We start from the raw sequence: 23,427 nt of genomic DNA, 5'->3' as shown, positions 1-23,427 counted from the left end.
TCCTTAGGCATAGGCAACATAGGCAGCTGCGTAGGGCACCTGAAAATTTGGGGCACCACTGGGTCTTAGTGTCCACCCTCTTGTTTTCCTATCCCTGTTCTGACCCTTCCTGCAGGCTCCCACAGATGGCTGCTCTAGCCTGGTGGGTCTTCCTTGGGAGGGAATCTAGTAGTTAAAGTGAAAAAACCTCCAGCCTGCCAGACCTATTAGCACAACATTGAAACTGTTAAAGAGACATTCAAGGGGTAATAAAGCCATTTAACAGGCATTTGCCAACCCCAAGGTATATACTGACAGGTTTCAGAGTGGTAGTCCTGTTAGTCTGTATCAGCAAAAACAAGGATGAGTCCTTGTGTCACCTCAAAGACTAACAAATTATTTGGGCATAAGCTTTTGTGGACTAGAACCCATTTCATCAGATGTCCACGAAAGCTTATGCCCAAATAAATTTTTATACTGTCAGTTTCTGACTTAACTGACAAAAACAGTTGTGCATTAATGTAATATTTACACAGAACATGTCAGTCTACAGGACCTTAGTTTAAAATTTGCTTTGAAAATATTTCATTAGTGAGCTGGTGAAGATTATAAAATCACATTTCTAAAAAATGCTTGCATAGAGTTTTAGATGCACAATCATCTTTAGCCTTAAATGTGTGGATCTTCACACAGTTTTTTAAATAAATCCTTCAAAAGACCTCCCTTATCTAAAATACACATTTTAATTACTATAGTTAAAAAAAAAAGTGCTTCCAAGTCTTCCTGTCCTTTCTGTTCATCCCTTCACCACCTCTCCCCCCACTCCCCACTGAAGAGAGCCCTTAAAGGGACAACAGTCCTTCCCTTCCAGATAGCTGGACAAAGAGTTCCCTTTCTTTACTTCTGACTATCCGACAAACTAGTTTTAAAAGAACCCTCCAGCAAAATCAGTACCTTAGTAAGACAAAATCCTTGTTATACCTAAAATCTTTGGAAACATATTTTTTTAAAGTTGGTGAAATTTCATAACCATGTCTCTTGTTATGGAGATCACACAAAGTAAATTACTGTTCCCTTTTTCTAAAAGCAATGAACATTGTTATGAACACACTAAATCTCTCTGATTAATTTAAAAGAATGTCTTTGTTTCAGTGAGTTAAGTATGTAGTAATCTGGAATGCTGCCTTAAGATTTGAGTACATTTAAAATATAAATTCAACTTAGAAATACTGATGAAGAAAATGTAAAACAGAGAAGAGCTGCATCATGTATTCCATTATATGTAATGTTGTATTCAGCAGGACAGCTGACTCACCCTTACTATGAAGTTTTTGCAAATAAATCTCTGACAAACTTCAGGGCATATCAAAAAACCTGTGACTGACATTTTTTATTCCCAAATTTTAGTGCCTTTAATTAGGTACTTTCTTCATGTCCATTCTGCATGAGGGAGAGTGCATGGAAGTCTCTGGGGGGAACTGTGACTCTCCGCCACCATGAGGCAGGCTGGGCATCTCATTATCCTTTGCTGTCAAGTCCCTCCTCCCCCTCCCCCACCAGGCTGTGAGCTTGGGCTGCCATCCGGCATAGGGGCACCAGTTTAATAATACTGCCTAGGGCCCCATAAATCCTAAGGACGGCCCTGACTGCAAGAGCCTACTCTTAACAAAGATGGGCCCAGTAATGTTAACTGTAGGAACATTTATGCATTTTCACGTCAGCAGCCAATTTGTTTTTTGTTTTCCTTGAATTCTGCCAAGAATGCACCTCAGAGGACAGTGCAACAGCAATAAAAAATATCTTTTAGGACTTACTGCTCAACTCTGATTCTTTTTGATTTAGCTACAGAGAAGAACAAGTGAGTACATTAGATGCTGTTCACTTATCATCTTCAAGCATAGAGCACTTCACATTTTAATCAACTGACCTTCTGCCAAAATGTTGCCACTTTTGTTTACTCTGGCTGAATTGTCAATCGCCACATGATGGTCTTCAGATAAAAAAAATATGTAATGAATTAAAGTAATGGGTAAAATTTTCAAAATCACCTAAGTGACTTAGGAACATTAGTGACATTTTTAAAAGTGACTTAGACACTTAAGAGCCTAATTTCCATTGTTGTCCAATGAGACGAAGGCTCCTAAAAGCTTAAGTTATTTTTTAAATGGGACTTAGGAACATATCCTCAAAAGGTATTTAGGTGCCTAACTCCCATTGAAATCAATCAGAGTTGGCTGCCTAAATGCTTTTCAGGATCCAGGCATAAGATTTTTTTGAACATCTTACCCAATGTGACCAGAGTCATAAAATTTCCATAAGGTGTAGTTAATTTGCAAAGCTTTAAATGGCCAGGAATCCAGCTCTCTTCCACCCTCTGTTCTATCTCACAGGTACAAGCTGCAGGAATGCTTTTGCTGCCCATCCTTAGTGATACATTTACTGAAATGGTTTAGCTGGGCAATCTGTATAGAGGCCTCTTATTGCTAGAGTTTGCTCCCATTGAAGTCCACTCCCATAGCCTGAGTTAGGCAACTTCCAAGAAATAGTTCAGAACTCATCTGTTTAATCAGGTTTTTAACTAGCAAAGGTTTATTATAACTGTGTGTATGGGCAGGGGGCTGATGTTAAGCACTGTGAGGACAACTGTTTTGAGTGGCCACCCTTGCTTAGGCATGTGTTATGATTACAGCTTTTACTTTTTGTACTTATAGTTAGATGTCCTCTGGTAGGTATGTTATCACTGCATACAATAAATAGATTAAAATAAAACCTATAAATATACTGTTCCTCATCTTGTAGCTTTAATAGCAGCACAACACTAATGACCAAGAACACTTCCTTTTACTTAAATATACACCTGTACATGGATACATACAATTATACTTCAGTTAATCTTGTGTGTTAGTGTCATGGTATAATTCCCCACTCTGAACCTTAGTGTCCAAGAGATGAGGTACCAGCATGAATTCCTCTAAACTCAATCCCAGCTTAGAACCTGTAGCGCTGCCACCAACCAGGAATTCCAGTGCCTGGTACACTCTGGTCCCCCCAAAACCTTGCCCAGGGACCCCCAAGACCCAGACCCTCTGGATCTCAACACAAGGAAAGTAAACCCTTTCCCCCACCGTTGCCTCTCCCAGGCTTCCCCTCCCTGGGGTTACCCTGGAAGATCACTGTGTGATTCAAACTCCTTGAATCACAAAACAGAGAGGACAATTCACCTTCCTCCCTCCTTCTCTCTCCCTCCCAGATTCTCCCTGAGAGAGAAAGTAATCCTGGCACAGAGAAAAATCAGCCTCTCTCTCCCTCTTCCCTCCTTTCTCCCCACCAATTCCCTGCTGAATCTAGACCCAGTCCCCTGGGGTCTCACCAGAATAAAAAAAAACAATCAGGTTCTTAAACAAGAAACTTTTAATTAAAGAGAGAAAAAACAGTAAAAATTATCTTTGTAAATTTAAAATGTAATAGGTTCAGGGTCTTTCAGCTATAGACACTGGGAACACCCTCCCAGCCTAAGTACAAATTAAAATCTTTTCAGCAAAATACCAATTTGAACTCCTTTCAGCCAAATACACATTTGAACTTCTTCCAACCAAATACACATTTAAAACTCCTTCCAGCGAAATACACATTTGCAAATAAAGAAAACAAACATAAGCCTAACTTGCTTTATCTACCTAGTCTGAACTTATAAGAGCCTGTATTGGAGAGATTGGAGAGAAACCTGGTTGCACGTCTAGTCCCTCTGAGCCCCCAGGGTGAACAACAATCAAAACTAACAGCACACACAGAAACTTCCCTCCCTCAAGATTTGAAAGTATCCTGTCCTCTGATTGGTCCTCTGGTCAGGTGACAGCCAGGCTTACTGAACTTGTTAACCCTTTACAGTCAAAGAGATATAAAGTACTACTGTGCTATTAACTTTTTTTATCTGTTTATGACACGCCCCCCAAATCGCTGACAGTGTGGAAGTACACTAGCAGTGATTTCTCCCTAGAACTTTAAAATTAACAGATCAATAAACACACGCATCCTTACATATGCCACTAACTATGTAAAACTACAAGATTTTTTACATTGCAAGGACAATTTTTAACCAGTTGATGTTAGGGAACTTTCACAGGAGAGTGCATTAACTTTTTGATCTGTTGCCACTGCAGACGTTTTTGGATTGTGGAGAGGGTTACCTCTCCCATGCCACCGTTACTTTTCCCTTTGTCGTAGACACCGTCAGGCCACTCAGTGTCATCTCCTCCCTGGGCTGTGAACTGACAAACCTGTAAGTCTCTGTAATAAAAGGGCTTGAGAGAATTAACGTGGTACACTCGGGGCTTTAGGGAGGAATTGGGAAATGCTATGAGGTAGTTAACAGCTCCTAGGCGCTCTTGGACCGTGAATGGACCTTCCCATGATGCTTCCATTTTATGGGCCTGTTGCACTTTTAGGACCATAACCTGGTCTCCTACCTTGAAGGAACGCTCTCTGGTATGTTTATCATACCAGGCCTTTTGCTCCTTTTGAGCATCCTTTAGGTTTTCTTTAGCAAGGGCTAAAGGGTGTCGGAGGGTGCTTTGTAGGTTGCTTACAAAGTCCAGAATACTAGTCCTTGGAGAAGGTGTAAACCCCTCCCATTGCTGCTTCACCAACTGTAATGGCCCCTTAACCTCGTGGCCATACACAAGCTCAAACGGTGAGAACCCTAAACTGGGATGTGGTACAGCCCTGTAAGCAAACAGCAACTGCTGCAACACTAGATCCCAGTCATTGGAGTGTTCATTCACGAATTTACGTATCATGGCCCCCAAAGTTCCATTAAACCTTTCCACCAGGCCATTGGTTTGATGGTGGTACGGGGTGGCAACTAAGTGATTCACCCCATGAGTTTCCCACAGTTCTTTCATGGTCCCTGCCAGGAAATTTGTCCCTGAATCCGTAAGGATATCGGAGGGCCAACCTACCCTGGCAAAAATGTCTATTAGGGCCTAGCACACAGTTTTAGCCCTGGTGTTGCCTATAGCTACTGCTTCCGGCCATCGGGTAGCAAAGTCCACGAAAGTCAGTATGTACTGCTTTCCTCTGGGGGTCTTTTTTGGGAAAGGACCCAGAATATCCACAGCTACTCGCTGAAATGGGACCTCAATTATGGGGAGTGGCTGGAGAGGGGCCTTGACCTGGTCATGGGGCTTTCCCACTCTTTGGCACACCTCACAAGACCGGATATACTTGGCAACATCCTTGCCCATCCCCTCCCAGTGGAAGGACTTCCCCAACCTGTCTTCAGTTCTGTTCACCCCAGCATGGCCACTGGGATGATCATGGGCTAAGCTTACGAGCTTCCCCCAGTACTTAGCTGGAACCACCAACTGTTTTTGTGGATGCCATTCTTCCCGGTGTCCACAGAAAGAGTCTCCCTATATAAAAGTCCTTGCTCTATAATAAACCGAGATCTGTTAGAAGAACTGAGAGGCGGTGAGGTGCTCCGTGCCGTCGCCCAAGCTTTCTGAAGGCTGTCATCTGCCTCCTGCTCAGTCTGGAACTGTTTCCTGGAGGTTGGAGACACCAGTTCCTCCTCAGACTGTGGACTTCGGCTTGGTCCTTCGGGAAGCGATGCTGGTGATGGGGTTGTTTTTGTGGCTGGTGAACAACTCTCCGCTGGTGCACCAGGTGGCATTTCAGGCTCTGGCTGAGCCTCTTGGGTCTGGTTGTTTGCTGCTTCTGCCAGTTCAGGCTCGCTGGCGCCCTCTGGCGTTGGGGTTGAAGATGTGTTTGCAAGCGCTGGCGTCAGTGCTGGCAATAGTTCTGGTGCTGGTTGCGTTTCCAGGTCCGGGTCTGGGACTGGAAGTACTGTGGCTGTTGCAGTCGTTGGCAGGGAATCCGGGTCCACTACCTCTGTCTGGGTCTCTGGTAACACAGACAGGGCCCCTGTGGATGGCTCAGGAACAGGGATGGGTCTGGAAGCTTGCCTGGCTTGGCTGCATGTAACCATTCCCACCCTCTTGGCCCGCTTTACCTGGTTGGCCAAGTCTTCCCCAAGTAGCACGGGGATAGGATAATTGTTATAGACTGCAAAAGTCCACATTCCTGACCAGCCTTTGTACTGGACAGGCAGTTTAGCTGTAGGCAAGTTTACTGCTTGTGACATGAAGGGGTAAATTGTCACTTGGGCCTTTGGGTTGATGAATTTGGGGTCCACCAAGGATTGGTGGATAGCTGACACTTGTGCCCCCGTGTCTCTCCACGCAATAACCTTCTTTCCGCCCACTCTCAAAATTTCCCTTCGCTCCGAGGGTATTTGAGAGGCATCTGGGCCTGGGGATCTTTGGAGTGATGGAGATATAATGAACTGCATTCAGTTGGGGTTCCTGGGACAGTTGGCCTTTATATGTCCCAGTTCATTACACTTAAAGCATCGCCCAGCTGACTGGTCACTGGGCCGAGGTGGGTTACTGGAGATTGGTGAGGTGAGAGAATAGGGAGTCGGTGGCTTTCCTTGGGTTGTAGGTGGGGTCTTGGGTTGTCCTCGGGTATAGGGTTTATTGTCGGTGTGACCCCTGTGATATTCGCTCCCCTTGATAATAGCTTTTTTCTTTTCTGCCACTTCCACCCATCTGGCTCCAATCTCCCCCGCCTCAATTACAGTTTTGGGCTTCCCATCTAGGATGTACCTTTCTATTTCTTCAGGAACACCCTCTAAGAACTGCTCCAATTGTATTAGGAGGTGCATGTCATCCAGAGAGTTAACATTGGCTCCTGATATCCAGGCATTATAATTCTTTCCAATGTGATAGGCGTGTCAGGTGAATGACACCTCTGGTTTCCACCTTAGGGCTCTGAACCTCTGACGGGCATGCTCAGGTGTTAGCCCCATTCTGATTCTGGCCTTGGTTTGAAAAAGTTTATAATCGTTCAGGTTCTCCTTAGGCATTTCAGCCGCCACCTCTGCTAGGGGTCCACTGAGCAGTGGCCTCAGCTCTATCATGTACTGGTCCTCAGAGATGCTGTACCAATGGCAGGTCCTTTCAAAATTTTCTAGGAAGGCCTCAGTGTCATCACCTGTCTTGTAGGTGGGAAATTTCTTGGGATGTGGAACAATAACTGGCGAAGGGTTGCTAGGATCGGCTGCGTTCTTCTGCTTAGCCTGTTCTAATTCCCGGGCCTGCTGGTGGGCCTCCCTCTGGAGTTCTGTCTGTCTTCTGTGAGCCGCCTCTCTTTCTCTTTCTCTCAGCTCCATCTCTTTTTGTTTTATTTCTAGTTCTTTTTGTTTCTTTTCCATGTCTCGCTTGTGGTCTGCGTCTTTGATTTGTGCCTCTGCCTCCAGTTTTGCTCGTTCCTGTTTCAGGGTGTCTTTAGTAGTCATGGCTTCTGCTTTCTTGTGTTGGAGCGCCCTCTGCTGTTTACTGCCTGAAATGCTGCTTCTCTGTTGACTCCTTAGGGTTGCTTAGCAACAGTGTCTTTTTTTTTTGTTTGTTTGTTTTAAACTCCTTCTACCTAGCTATTCCCGACAGAGTTAGAAAGAAAAAAAAACCATTCATTTGCAAATGTATTTTGCTGGTAATGGTGACTCACAACCGGGGTCCCTTTGTTTAACAAAGATCCTTGTTAAACCCTAGTGCCTCTACCTTCAGAGTACTCAGAAGGAAGAGACCAAAAAACCTGCCGACTTTGCTTTTAACACAATCTCCTCTAGCCTGCTTTATACACAGCTAACAGGGAAAGAGAAACAAAAAATCGTACTGGCTTTTGCTTCTAAACCCAAACCTCTCAGTCTGCCTGCAGATAGCGAGCAGGGAGAGAAATAAAAACCTCACTGGCTTTTTGACTTCTGATCCCACATGCTGCCTACCATGTCATGGTATAATTCCCCACTCTGAACCTTAGCGTCCAAGAGATGAGGTACCAGCATGAATTCCTCTAAGCTCAATCCCAGCTTAGAACCTGTAGCACTGCCACCAACCAGGAATTCCAGTGCCTGGTACACTCTGGTCCCCCCAAAACCTTGCCCGGGGACTCCCAAGACCCAGACCCTCTGGATCTCAACACAAGGAAAGTAAACCCTTTCCCCCACCGTTGCCTCTCCCAGGCTTCCCCTCCCTGGGTTACCCTGGAAGATCACTGTGTGATTCAAACTCCTTGAATCACAAAACAGAGAGGACAATTCACCTTCCTCCCTCCTTCTCTCTCTCCCTCCCAGATTCTCCCTGAGAGAGAAAGTAATCCTGGCACAGAGAAAAATCAGCCTCTCTCCCCCTCTTCCCTCCTTTTTCTCCACCAATTCCCTGGTGAATCTAGATCCAGTCCCCTGGGGTCTCACCAGAATAAAAAAAAAACAATCAGGTTCTTAAACAAGAAACTTTTAATTAAAGAGAGAAAAAACAGTAAAAATTATCTTTGTAAATTTAAAATGTAATAGATACAGGGTCTTTCAGCTATAGGCACTGGGAACACCCTCCCAGCCTAAGTATACAAGTACAAATTAAAATCTTTTCAGCAAAATACCAATTTGAACTCCTTTCAGCCAAATACACATTTAAAACTCCTTCTAGCCAAATGCACATTTGCAAATAAAGAAAACAAACATAAGCCTAACTTGCTTTATCTACCTAGTACTCACTAGTCTGAACTTATAAGAGCCTGTATTGGAGAGATTGGAGAGAAACCTGGTTGCACGTCTGGTCCCTCTGAGCCCGCAGAGTGAACAACAACCAAAACTAACAGCACACACAGAAACTTCCCTCCCTCAAGATTTAAAAGTATCCTGTCCCCTGATTGGTCCTCTGGTCAGGTGACAGCCAGGCTTACTGAACTTGTTAACCCTTTACAGTCAAAGAGATATAAAGTACTACTATGCTATTAACTTTTTTTATCTGTTTATGACAGTTAGACTTCATGAAAATAGACGAATGCAAATGCAACATACAGAAACCATCTTGCTGAGTTCGCGCCACGGTGTCGTCTTTCTGCACTTTGTTTTTAAACTGAATCCTGTGTTCCCTACTTAGCTGGAGAGATGACCTAAATTCAGGCGCTGCAGGCACAGCAGCCCTCCCACCTACCAGTGTGATGCTCTATGCAATTCTACAGTTAATCCAAGATAAATTAGGTGGGGCAATATTATTGCAGGACACTGAAACAAAAGTAATGCACTCCAGTAATTTCTTTATTGCTTACACCTGCAGCAAAAAATCATGGAGTGGTATTGATATGTATCAAAATGAAATTTAGAAGCATAGAACACAGAGATGCCTTTCATGAATCACTGCTTTTTAATGTAAAATAAAAACTTACATAGGTTTACAGCAGCACTAAGAAATTTTCATGTTAAAAACAGCCAAATGTGGAAAAAGTTAAGAAGAAAGTAACACAAGATCTTATTGTCAACTAATGACAAGATTAAGAAAACATAAAATCTACTGCTAAGGTGAATGAGGGGAGATAACTCCACACGTATGTAATGGAATGTTATGAAGAGGACAGGGATCAATATTCCTTGTTGGTCAGTGATTTTAAGACAAGAAGAAATGGTACATAAACTGTAGTAGGAAAAATGTACGTTAGTAGGAAAAGTTATGCAACTATAGAGTCAGTTAGGCAATGGAATAAACAGTCAGAAAGATTGTTAGAAACACTGTCATTGGTAGATATTCCAAGTCAGTTTAGATATTCGTCTACCAGGAATAGATTAGGAATAACAAAATCAACCCTCCAAAGTGGTCTTGATTCTGATCTCACAACAGTTTAACATCAATATAACTGCACTGACTACAGCGGAATTACTCCTGATTTACACCAATGCAAGTGAGACTCAGAATCAGTATGCTTTATTTTGTATTACAGCCCCTGAGTTGTTCTTTGTCTTGGTTCTTATTTTTACGTGAAGTAGGTGCTTACGAAAATGAGGCATTAAAACTACTGGTGTAAACCAGACATAACACGCAAAGACAATGGGCTAATTTTTTTAATACATCTTGGCCCTCAGACATGCACCAGTCCTGCTTTTACAGTCATGGACCTCTCCTAAGGAGAGGCTAGCAATCATGTTTAATTGTGGTGGTTTACTGTTGAGGTAAATACCAACTATGGACTAGCATTAGGCAACCAGGCACAATTTCACACATTGCCGAAGACAGCATTTCTCCAGAGGTAAAAGGTCAGTGTATTATTTAGACACTGCACTACTTCCTCCCACGTTTACTTCCTCTTCTGTACCGTTATTTATTATTTGGTTTATGGTACCACCTAACTGCCAAGGTTTAGGTCCCATCTTGTCAAATCACATCTAAGCCCCTGAGAAATGTCACTCCTAGTTAAAAATTACTGTATGTCCTCTGGAATGGTGATTGAAGCATGAAGGGCCATATACATCTTTAGTGCATCTGGCACATAAATATCGTGCGACTCTGGCAACAACAGTGCCATGTGAATGCTTGTTCTCACTCTCAGACGACATTGTAAACAAGAAGTGGGCAGCATTATCTCCTGCAAATGTAAAGAAACTTGTTCGTTTGAGCGATTGGCTGCAAAAGAGGTAGGACTGAGTGGACTTTCTAGCTCTAAAGTTTTACACTGTTCTATTTTTGAATGCAGTTTTTTTTTAATATAAATTGTACATTTGTAAATTTAACTTTCAAGATAAGGAGATTGCACTACAGTACTTGTATTAGGTGAACTGAAAAATACTATTTCCTTTTTTTTTTTTACAATGCAAATATTTGAAATAAAAAATATAAAGTGAGCACTGTACAATTTGTATTCTGTGTTGCAATTAAAATTAAAATATTTGAAAATGTAGAAAACATCCAAAAATATTTAAATAAATGGTTTATTATTGCTTAGCAGCGTGATTGTGTGATTAATCACAATTGTTTTAATCATGTGACAGCCCTAATTTATGTGTGTGTACATTTTTAAATAAAAAGTCATTTGAAATGAAAAATTGACACTTTTTATACTGTCTGTTCCATTTTGTTTCTTACAGCTGTCCCCATACTCCATTTTGTTTTTGTTCTCCTCCTGTGGCCGCCCTTCCCTGGCTGTTAAGTTGCTTACCAGGGCCACTGCCCTTCTCAAAGGGAAGGCCCCTTGAGTTGTTTAACAAGAGCCATTGCCCTTCTCAAAGGGATGGCCACTTGTGCTGCGTGCTAAGTGGGACCACTGCCCTGTTCAAAGGGTTAGTCCTGTTATCACCTCATTGAACCTGGGCTCGGTGTAGGCCAGGCAATGTCCAGAGCTGCAAGACCTATTGTGTTTTTAAGATCCTGGGCATGAGTCATAGGCCTCATGTGCTTTTGAGTCACCTATTGCACAGGACTCTGCCCAGACATGTTTCTGTGCTCACCTGCCTGGTTTTTCCCTGTGCCTCCTCCCCTGTGACAGAGGGAGCCTATCAGGATTACTGGCGGGAAACTGCCTAAGTTTGCCTTTAAAAACAGACATTTTTGAAACCAACATCAGAAAGGTTCCTGCATTGCTGCCTGGTCTGATCAGCCAGGAGTTCTGAGGGGTCCTTTCTCCACTCTCGTTTTATTTTTTGAGCGTACCCCCATTTTTGAAAAACCCCCCCCACGAAGAACGAATTGCTACCTGAGAGATCTCCTGATTATTGAGACTGTACCGAGCCTTCTGATGTTCTTGCTGCTTCTGCCTTTGCTGCTGCCTTGGGGACTGGTAAGAACCCCTCTGTGAAACTTTCCATACTTTTATTATTTTAGCTGCTGGCTCTGTTTCCCTAGCACACAGACTCAAGCTAAAACTTGGTCTGTGTCTTAAAACCTCTCAAACTCTGCAGCGCTTTGCTGCTAAAAATAAGTTTGTGCCGCTGCTAAGCTCTGCTCCTGTGGGCTTTGCCTCGGGGCTCCCTGCTTTCAGCTGTATCCCTTGGCTTCCTTGGGAGCTGTATCCTGGGCACATACCACTCTGCCCTCTGTGACTTCCCCATAGCATAAGGTGCACTATAGGTTTTGTTTCTTTAGTTTAATAAGTCATAGTTTGTTAAGATAGTAGAGCTTGTAAGTTCACCTGCCTTGTTATAGTTTACTGTTTTGTTGCTCCGTATAGTTGCTTGTTATAGTTTTGCTTAGAATTGTGATATTTGTTGTTTTGCCTAGTGGTTGGTTAAGATAGATAAGGTTTTTTCTTTTTGAATTCGTCTCCCCGCTGTCCCGATCTCTCCCTGAACTTTCCCGTGCCCGTTTTTCCCCCGCTCCAATCTCCCCCTCTGTGTACTTCTCCGTGTCTATAGATAAGGTTTTTGCCACTTGAATACGTGTCCGTTTTTCCCCCGCTCCAATCTCCCCCTCTGTGTGCTTCTCTGTGTCTCCCTGTTATAACTCCTTGCTGCCTCCACCCCGCGTCTGCATCACCCTCCGAACCTCCCAAACCCCTTGCTGCTTCTCCCCCTGTGAAACTTCCCAAACCCTTTGCTGCTTTTTCCCCCGCATCTGCACTCTCTCCGAACCTCCCAACTCCTTGCTGCCCCCCCCGTATCACCCTCCGAACTCCCCTAACCCTTGCTGCTTCTCCCCCTGTGAAACTTCCCAAACCCTTTGCCGTTTTTTATTCCTTTGTTTTTGGTGTCCGCTTGTTGGTTAAACCTCTCTCCAGCCCTTCTTTACACTTCTCCGCTGCCCCTCCCCTACCGAACATCACCATCACACTGCTCCATTGTCCTTACGCTGCAGGGCTTCAAAGTCCCTCGCTGCTTCCAGCCGCACTCTCCTCTCATCAGTTGCCACTAATCATTCACTCCCCTCCCCTCTCCTGTTCCTTGACAGATTATCTGCTATCCTAGCCTCACAAATTAAGTCATTACTTTTCTTTTATACCATTACATTGCATAAATTAACTTATATTCACATTTTACTTGTAATTATAACACCCCATTGGTTGCTTCCACTTTTCTGATATACTTTGTATTTGCATTGATATCATTGTGTTACATTGTGTATAAGGCCACTAACCACTTAATACATTCTATCTAAGATTGTTGACCATTTTTATATAGAAGCTACCATTTTATTTTGCATTTCTTTTTGATACGCTTATTGACTGTACTGTACCCCATTGTGCTGAACCCCACTTACTGTACCTCACTGTTAGAACTCCCTACACTGTTCAATAAGAACTCCCCCATCATTGTCTATTGTAAACACCCTATACACCCCATCCCATCGTATTTCATTGTTAAATTCCCACCACTTCCTTTTTCCTTTAATAAAGAAATTGGCACCCCACCTGTGTGGTAATTGCTCCCCAAGATCCCATATACCTGCAGGCAGGGACATATACCAAAAATGTCAAAATGGTGTTGCAAAAAAAATTTGGTTTTGTCAAAACAGGATTTTCTAATAGAATGCTGTTTTGACTAAGTTTTTATTACCAGCTCTAATATCTATATCTACTGATAGATGGATGATGTCTGGATAGGAAAGTTCTGGACCTTCCTGTAAAATTTTAAAAATAATCTTTTTAACCTTAACCTCACAAAAAAAAAGTATCTAAAATGGCTATTGATCTCGTCCCAAAATTAACTTTAAAAAGCCATTTTACAACCCTTCATATAAGTAAAAGAGGGGAAAAAACAAATCTGTGTTGAATCTCTGGTATACTCACTTTCAGTCCAATGCAATTCAAAGTTAGCTTTTTGATTAAGATCAAATGTAGTACCGGTGTAGTATCATTTGCTAAATTGAAGGACTAACATTACTACTACTACTGCGGGGTTCAGTGACCTAAGAGAGATTTCCATCTCTAACTATTATTATGATCCTATGAACAGTGAACTTCTGATCCCTTGAAAATCAAAATTCTGAATTAAGATGATAGCTGATTCTTATGTATAGCAATATTAAGTGTAACATCAGTTTATTGGTTAAATAGCCTTTAAATTTAGCATATTACCACCCTATGTTTCCAGCAAGAAGCCCTCTGGTACTAGATTTCTCTGGGAACATGTATTACTGTATAAGGTTGGTTACCTTTTAAATTATCAAAGGAAAGAAATCAGCTGCTTCCTTAAAGTAGAGCCAAGGAGCCCTTTTAGAAATAGCCAATTATGAGAAAATTGACTTTCCACCTAATGATTATCTAGATATTTATATCTTCATCTGGAAAGCATTTACAAAAAGTTGTGAATAAATATCACTGTTGATCATCTCAGTCAAACATATGACAAGAGAAGGACAAGATCAAAGAATTATATACTTTTGTTTTAACTTTCCTGGGATTTTTCCTTGTCTTTTCTGTATTTCTATTTAATTCTCTCTTCCCACTCGGATGCATTATGACACACACTTTAATGGAGCACACAAGCCATGAATCACACACACCTGCAATGATCTATCAAAGTAGTATTTAAACATCCCACATAGTAATTGAATGCAACAATCTATATGGAAAAATCAATAAAATATAGATTCCAAAACATTAATGCCGATGTCCCCTTCTTACACTTATGTTTTCAGGAACTGAAGCCATCCTCTACTCTACTCATTTGTTTAGAAGAAACTGTATTTCTTCCTGCTCCTCCTAATCACTATACGTAATATTTTAGCACATAGAAAGTTAGAAAAGTTCAGAGTTGTTCACATTGTAAAAAATAGTATTTCTGTATTCCTTGTAGTTGCCTCTACAAAAGAGAGCCCAATTTAGGCTGGGAAAATGAGGCTCATAAGATTTTTTTGTTAATCACAGTGCACTCTTTACTAAGGAGTGCACTACTACTAACTTTATCCACTATATCCTTCACAAAATCTTGGCTTCTTTCCAAGACAATCTAAGAGAATTATCATCATAGTACTGTAGAATCTTACTAAATATTAGTCATATTTTGATGTGTGTTAAAAGCCAAAATTACTATTATGCTTTCCAAAATATGTCTTGCTTAAGGATGTAGTTCACAACATTCAATCAACTGGGGAATCCACAACCAACAACCTAACAAAAATCTAGCATGTACCACACATGAGCTACATTAGATTTTAGCTTTCATCTACAGCAAAACTACATCAGTTATCCCAAAGCCAGATTTCTATATTTTTCTTTTAACTGTCTTAATCTTTACGTACATTGGGCTTGATTCACCCAGTGAATGCTGTGAATTTAAACCTTGCTGCATCACTGAAAGTAGTGCCCTGGGGACACTGTGATTCTCTCCAAGGACCCTGCCCTAGGAGGGTAGCTTTAATTTGTGGTTGAAATTTCATGTAAGGTCCACTGGTGAAGTTGCCTTGGGGACATGTTGAATCAATGTTGTTATAATGTGTGTGCATCTGTGTGTTTTTGGGATGCTACACTAGTTACAGGTAGGATACATTAATCAAATAGTAGTATCCCTCATCAGCTTTTCTATTATCTGCCCCACTTTGTGCCAATTTCCTCTTGCTTCCCCAACACCTCCTGCTCTGCTGTTCTTCTGCAAGACATGGGATAGGGATTTGTCAAAGTCAATGAGCACTTTATTACAGGGAGAGTTCTCAGTAATGAACAATTCAGCAATTTAATGAGATTCTGTAGATCTGTCTCCAGCCTGTCCATCAAGTTTCACTTCTATAAAGCACCCTGACACTAATCCTCTGGCATACCCAATCTTCACCCTGGGCTGAATATTAGATTCTTCCATGGTATATTGCATTACCACTATAACCTTAGCAAAAATGATGAACTTAACTACACTTGAGGCAATATAGCTGGTCTGATTTGATTTTCCTCTATTGGATTGACTATGAGGGAATTATTTATTTACTAAAATAAAGCAAAAAACAGTTTCTTATTGCCTGCTGAATGCTTAAATTGGTAAATAATTATGTGTGTCTTTTAATTCATTCTGGAGAACCAGAAATAAAATATACTTTTTTCTGCCTGCAGCAGAAAACTAGTTTAAAACATTCTACATAACAGCATTAGTAACCTTTAGAGAGGCAATTATGATAATACTTAAATGGACAGGGTAGAGTTTGTTGTCACTCAAAAAGAAGCACATTATCATTGCTGTACACAGCAGTATCTGCAGTGTGACCTGCAACACTGACATAGACTATCATATTTGCTACATGGAGTGTCCACCCTACTGCCACAGAAGCCATTGAGAAAATCTTTCCCAGATTTGTCCCACAGGGCAAGGCCAAGGTCACAGTACCAGAGATCTAAGAACTCCCACTTACCAGACTGGAAATGGTAAACATGGGGAGAACACCTGCCATATCACACTGACCAGTGCCAGCATGCTATTTAATGCAGCTTGGCTTTCTGCAGCATCTCTCTTATCTAAGATATCTCAAAGGACTTTGCAAAGCACTTTCATCTTGCAGTGAAGTGATAATGAAAGCAAATGGGCCATACCCCCACAACCTCACTCATCAAAACTGCTTTATTGAGCAAGGCAAGGAGGGCTAGGAGTCCAGAGTATCCCCTTTATAAAGGAGTACAGCACCAGGGGATCTCTCAAAGATGGGTAGGCAGGAGTCCAAGTTTATATTTCAATTTTAATGGAAATAGCAGCTTTGGAAAAGACTGTATATTCTACCCTCAAAATCTGAGAAATAAATCTCTACGGTAGTAACTAGAATAAAGGATTAAACTTTATCTCCACTCTGCCTTGGTAGTTTGAATAACTTTGTTCTTACATAGCACTGCTCATCTGCAGATCTCAAAACACCTTAAAAAGTAAGGTTAAGTACATACCCCCCATTTCACAGATGGGGAAACCAAGGCAAAGAGCGATGAAGTGATTTATCCAACATCACCCAGCAGATAAGTAGCTTATTAAGAGAGCCATGAATAATACTCAGGTCTTCTGATTGCTTGTCATGTCCATTAGCCCAAAAGTACCTCCCTTTTTATAAGATAAAAAGTATTCTCCAAAACAGATATATTGAACAAATTTTTCCTACCTTGCCCTGCCTTTCTCCCATACTACATGACAGCAAATAAGAAACAAACAACAGTGTTCCTGTAATGACTATTACAGATGTTTACTTCCATTATATTCTGGAGCTACACAGATTTACAGTGGGATTGTTTCACAGATTTTTTTTTTTGTAGCAAAACATATTATAGGTATGTGGCTGTTTGTTTCTTTAGCATTAAAAGCTATTAAACCATATTCAGTATTATGCCACAACATTGTCATTTTTTCCCCTGTTAACATACTAGGCCACATAAGTCAACCAACAAAAAGTCTTCTTCCAAATTAACTAATTGTATTAGAACAGAGCAGATCCTATATTATTATTTATATTATATATTATTATTATTACCAAAATCAAGTTTTCCCCTTATTGTTTCCCTGAGCCTTTAATCATTTTAGTGCCTCCAGCACAACAGTTTTCCCTGGTTTTAAACAGTGTCACACATTACACTAACTGATTTCCTTACCTGCCAGATTTGCTCTTCGCTAAGGGAAGTGAGTCGGTCGCTCTTCAGGACCTCTCGAAGGAGACAGTATGGGAGAGTCAGGACTTCCTCCGGGTGACTCCTCAACAGCTCAGAGAGGTGTTTAACTAAGAAATCAACCACTGCCTTCTCCAGCAAAGCGAGGTTAAAGAGGTCAGCGAGTTTATACAGGTCCAAGTAATTAAAGCTATTTAATTCCTGGGTGGGTAAAGCAAAACAAAAAATGTGTCTCAGAAAAAAAGGTAAAAGAGAAATGGGGGGAAATGTGACTTTAGATTGAGAATCATGGTCTGACACGTTTGAAAAAAGCATGAGCAAATACTGCAATTGCATGTGCAAATGGGGCAACTGTGAAAAACAGAGGGTATTCAGAAATCATTCATGTTGAAATTGCCTGATTTATGCATGCATCTACAGAAACTGTAAGACATGCACTTGTATGTGGACCAATAAAAAAGCCAATGTGTTTCATAGTGTATTACAAGAGCTGGCAGAATTCAGATAGGTTTTAAAAATATGTATTTCCATTAATTAAAGAGCTTTGTTACAGAACAATTGTTTGTTCATTATTTATTGTTAATTATTTCATCTATCTTGAAAAGAGAACTGCAAGCACTTTCATAAATAGGATTTCTAGTTTCACTGAGGACTTCTGTTTTCTATGCTGAAATTATGTTTCCATTTCAGATATCAGTGAATTAAAACAGATTTCCCTTCACTTCCTGCACCAACAATATCCTGATTTGCCGCTTCTTCCTCTAGAAGCAGAAAAATGAACACTGACAAAAGCTGAGCTAAACAAAAGCAAAAGTACTTTCTATCCAGATATCAACATATCCCCCAGTTAAAGGCCCACATTTTCAGCCTGGCACATTGCTGCAATTTCTACAATTTGGGAAATTTACATCATTTTAGATCTCACGCTTTTCAAGATCAAGGTCATGTTTTCATCTATGTTAGGAGAGCACCTAGTACTGGGCACTACCACAAACTAAGTAAAAGAATCTAGAAAATAAACAACAAAGTAACTAGTCACCTGACTGTTAATATTTGTACCCACAATCAATTGCAGGTACCATTTTGCAGGCACACTTTGCACCCATAAAAAGGGAGGCGGGACTTTAGAAAATGTAGCCTGAAGTGCAAACATGTCTGACAATTAAAGGTAAACAGCAGTGCAACAAAAGTTTTTAAACAATAACTCAACACCACATCTCAATGTATCATGAGAATCAGAATATGTGGAACTTGTGGTAATTAATTTAGATGGAATATATAAGCCAAAAGGTCTGTAAAGGTCTAACAGAATCTAGTCACTATCCAACATTAAATAATGTTAAACTGGGTCTGGGGTTTGATGTACAGAGTGCTCAGAACATGGCAAACACACCATTAAAAATCCTTTGAACCTTTCATTAACAATACAGAAAAGAAGGAAAAACAGTTAAAGCATCTGAAATGTAAAATATTAAACAAGGCAGCTTGGTAGAGTTTTTAGAAGGAAAAACCCCTCATTCCACAGTCTCTTAGAGCGCATTAAAGATGGTAATAACTGTCCTTTTGGGGAAAAGAAAAGAAGCCGGCTGAGATGGGCTAAAGCTGCTGTTGTTCCTGTTGTCATTAAGATCCAAAACTGCCCTTTTTAAGAAAAGAAAATAAGTTAGTTGAGATGAACTGGAGCTGCTGTTGCTGTTGTTAAAGACTGATCCCATTTCATCCAAGGTACAGTTTGGAATTCAGCTGGAGTTGATAGAATGATCTAAATGACATCACCAACTCTCTCTGGCCTGAGCTGGTAAGGACATCCCTCAAGATTAAGCCAAAGAAGGTCTGGGACCCCAGAAGGTATTGGGGATGCCAGCCATGACAGTGAAGCTTGGTCCAGTAGCCTCCATCTGTTCTTTCTTCACCTCTAAAATCTCAGTCTTTAAAAAGCTACAAAGGGTATGGTAAGGGGAGTAACCCATCCCCTCATTATTTTGTCCACCAATATAGGCGCACTATCCAACACACCAATTTTGGTTCATTAACTTCCGGCTCTATATCATCTGTTTTTAACAAGCATAATTTCAACATTTTTTGGATTATATCAAGATGGACTTTTGAGTTTAAAGTCATCCAATTTCTCAGTCTGGTTTTCTAGTATTATTTCCATCAACATTTGTTATTATAGGTTATTCTGACGTTATAAACGTACAGATTTTTGACAGTTAATCTCTCAATTAGGGAAAATTTGTAAGCACAATCATCATAACACTCTCTCACTCTCCTTCCCATTCCTATTCTTATCAGCTGAGCAATACGGGAATCAAAACTATACAGACTATCTCTGAATAATAATGGTTCAAATGGTCCTGCCCAGTACACAATGTGGAGGAGAATAAGACAAACTCCTGGAATAAACACTTAGGGACAAGGGAGAGTGAGCAGAGACTTCACCGTATCCTTCCCAACTCTGAGAAAGGCCATCTACAAAAACCAGTGTGTTGCTGGCTCTTCGTGGGTTTTGGAGAGTGATAGAGTCAGGGAGCTTTACAAGGGTCACTCATCTCTAAAACATGTGGATATGCAGACAGAAATCCACATAGGAGTTAATGCTGTCTGTTGTAGCATTAACTCCCCCCCCCAGAAACATCTATTCCACACACAGAAGGGACTAATCATGTAAGAGAGACAATGGTATATATCTCCTCAATAACTATGCTGCCATGGGAAAGAGGAGGCTAGAAAGCAACACAAAGGATCATGCTGACCAGACAGGGAACCTAGAATCCTGGGATTTGCCCACAGCTCCTTGGGTTAAACGGTGATTCCTTCATTCTCAGTGTGGCCATACACCTCAGCTTCCTCAGGACAGCATAGCAGAAACTCAAGAAGTTATATTATATAGAGCAGGGTCAGCAAGAACAAATATATATTATTTGAGACATCAGCGTGACAAAGGACCCTAAATAAAATTCATAGAGTTTTGTCGGCTTTTCTCTGTTCTTGCCCTTTGTTCCTGTCCCCCCCCCAACCCCTTATCCCTGGTTTTCTCCTACAATTTACTGCTCTGCTCCCTGCTATCAGCCCCCTCATTGTGCCAGTCCTTATGAGAAAATTACAAGAATTCTTGTCAGTTTCACTTTGCTGCTTAGTTAGCACAGGAAGGAGAGCAGAAAAGAGGAAAAGACTAAATTACCTGAATTACACTTGGCTGCTCTGCTGGATGGACTGGCAGAGCCAAATGAAACTGACAAGAGATCTTGTAAATGTCTATTTGCTGCTCTGCTGGCACATGGAGTGAACCAGAAGGAAGATGGGAAAGGGAGAAGAGAATCTCCAGAAGATTCTGGGTGCTACCCATGGGATAAAGTCTGCTTGGTCAGTGAATTCAATGGTTTTCCTATTGATCGATGGTAGAACTGCTACTCCAGGATAACCAAATTCCTTGTGGGGCTCCCATTGCAACATGACCCCCCCCACACAGCATATCTTCCAGTTTGGGGCTGTGTATTAAATTCTATTTAAGATGCTACATTCTATACAGAATCTCTTCCTTATTTTTTAAAGAATCAGGAGCTGAGGTTTATGTATATTCACAATAAGCACTCAGCACCTGATCTAGTCTCAAGAGCCACAGGTTTTCTGGTAGATCATAGGATGCCCCACCTCTCCGTAATGAGACAGGTGAGGTGAGAACAAATCCTCCCCCACTACAGTAGACTAGGACAGGAATTCTGCAAGCTGAAACTCCTGGCATTTCTTGTTTCCTACATGAAATGATTTTGCTCACAATCATGGGGAAACAGGGCAAGGGTTGACAATTTTTTGCACTCCTGCTCCCCAAGTCAACTCATATACTCATTACAAATAGACTATGGCATTATAGAAAATCTCTGGATTTTACAGTAAAAAAAATTCTATTAATTAAAAATTTGGATTTTTAATGTAATTTTAAAAAAAATTAATCTTGATATAAATTTCATTTTGACAGATTTATAGAATGTTATTTGATTGCTAATTAATAAACAACTGACAAAAACATTTTAGAAACTACAGTAGTCACCACTGAAAATATCCATATTTGCTAGCATGTTATCACAGTGTGGTATTTCAGGTCTGGCATCTCAGGTCTGGCAGCTATTCCCTATTCTAGGCATAGGGAAAGGTTGTGCTTTCTCAGATACCAACTGCTGGCAATTGCTGACCTACAGTGAGTACTAGGAGTTCTGTTTCCATTTATTTTTTTTAAAATGACCTGTATGTATATAAATATCTTGCAAATATTTAGTCATTCTTGGTTTTCTTTAAAATCTGGAGATGAATAGAAAGAAAACTTATATTCCAAAGACAGTATTGACAAGCCTACACATTCAGAAATCATAAGCCAGTTTCCCAAAATCATGAAATTTAAAAAAAAACAACCACCAACATCTGGGGTTGTTTTTATTTGCTTTCTGGTTTTGAGCATGGAGGGTTAACATTTACAAGCTTTTGCCTGCAATCATAGAGGGTTAAAAATTACTTTTGCTTTTTAAATGAAAGCTGAGATGCTCAAATAATCAGATGACTTCAGGAGCAGGGGCTTAAAGAAAATGCTAAATAGCACAAAAGTTGTGCTAAAATTGAGAGAGCTGGCAACATAACAAAGAGCATGTCTACACTGCAATAAAATACTGGCTAACAGGACTAAAAATTGCAGAGTAGACATCTGGGTTTGGGCTGGAACCCAGACTCTGAGACCTCACAAGGTCTACACTGCTATTTTTTTGCCCCACAGCCCCATGAGTCTGATGGGGTATGGAGAGGGGTATGTCTACAAGGCAATTAAATAACGGTGACTAGCCTGTGTCAGGTGACTCCGGCTCACAGGGCTTGGACTGAGGGGGTATTTAACTGCAGTGTAGATGTCTGGGCCTCGGCTGCAGCCTGAGCTCTGGGACCCTCTTATCTAGCAGGATCCTAAAGCCCGAGCTCCAACCCAAGTCCGAAGGTCTACTCTGCAATTAAAAAGCCCCGCAGCCTGTGTCTGAGTAACCTGGCACAGGCCAGCCACCAGTTTTTAATTGCAGTGTAGACATATCCTGGGTCAATTGGCCCAGGCCAGTCAAAGAAGGCTGGGATTTAAGCCCTGATCCTGCAACCACTTACATATGTGATGAATTTCAAGCATATGAATTATCCAACAGAAAAAAAAATAGGATATCTCTATTATCTCCTAGAACTGGAAGGGACCTTGAAAGATCATTGAGTCCAGCCCCCTGCCTTCACTAGCAGGACCAAGTACTGATTTTTGCCCCAGATCCCTAAGTGGTCCCCTCAAAGAATGAACTCTGGGTTTCGCAGGTCAATGCTCAAACCACTGAGCTACCCCTCCCCATGGTTTCTACTTTCTAGGTTTTTATATGGTCACCTCTTACCATGGTAGTTGACTTAAAAGGGAGAGGAGTAAGATTATACAGCCACAGCTGGGGAGCCAATGGCAATTTGGTACAGGAGGTGTCTAGGCTGATGGGGCTTAAGAACCTGGATTCTATGTGAGACACATTTGCTATATGTGCCAGCTCTGGGAAATGCATCTCTGCAGATCACAGATAGTACTGTAGGCCCTGCTCCACCTTGTCTGCGAGATTGGCATCTCCAGGCATTGAGACAAGGGTGCAAGCAATGTATGTCAAACTGAACTTCACAGAGTTTGCACTTGCAACCTTGTTTAGTCGACTTTGCTACAGGAAGGGATGTTCTGAGCCACTGGAATGCGGTCTTCCCTGAGTGACGGAATGTCAATCATCCAAAAAGAAATTTAAGAGACATGAACTTAAATAAACTGAGTTCTTCTGTAATGGATAACTTCATTTTTGGAGGTCAGCAATAAGGAGAATAAGATCAAAGCCTTGTGACCTGAAGATTAACTGTCTACCAAAGAAAGGTGAGCCTGATCAAACACACAATAGAATCAATGGAAAGTCTCCTACTGATTTCAATGAGTTTTGAAATAAACCCCAGGTGCAGAAGGTACAGCCTTCTGGACCTTAGATGTCATGAGTAATGCGGGTCAGGATATTATTTATTTGCTGA

General features: G+C 41.2%; 1 protein-coding gene across 8 annotated transcripts in view; it reads right to left on the bottom strand.

The window, feature by feature from the left end:
• The window catches only part of KLHL32 (kelch like family member 32), a 215,165-nt gene that overhangs the window by 50,809 nt on the left and 140,929 nt on the right, over positions 1-23,427 (bottom strand). For 6 of the 8 annotated variants that reach the window (XR_003999544.1, XM_030555980.1, XM_030555978.1 and 3 more), the window contains one exon: positions 17,350-17,565. The exons of 1 other annotated variant lie outside the window; for it this stretch is intronic. Coding sequence is in view for 5 of the 7 variants with exons in the window: in XM_030555980.1 (XP_030411840.1) it covers positions 17,350-17,565 (216 nt within the window). In the remaining 2 variants the exon portion in view is untranslated. Of the gene's footprint in view, positions 1-17,349; positions 17,566-23,427 lie in introns of those variants that run through there. One more of the 8 variants, XM_030555983.1, reaches the window with a different exon arrangement.

The sequence above is a fragment of the Gopherus evgoodei genome, chromosome 3 (genome assembly GCF_007399415.2).
Source record: "Gopherus evgoodei ecotype Sinaloan lineage chromosome 3, rGopEvg1_v1.p, whole genome shotgun sequence".
In the NCBI taxonomy this organism is placed as follows: domain Eukaryota; kingdom Metazoa; phylum Chordata; order Testudines; family Testudinidae; genus Gopherus; species Gopherus evgoodei.
Note: the sequence above shows the minus strand (reverse complement) of the source record. Positions and strands in the feature narration are given on the sequence as shown.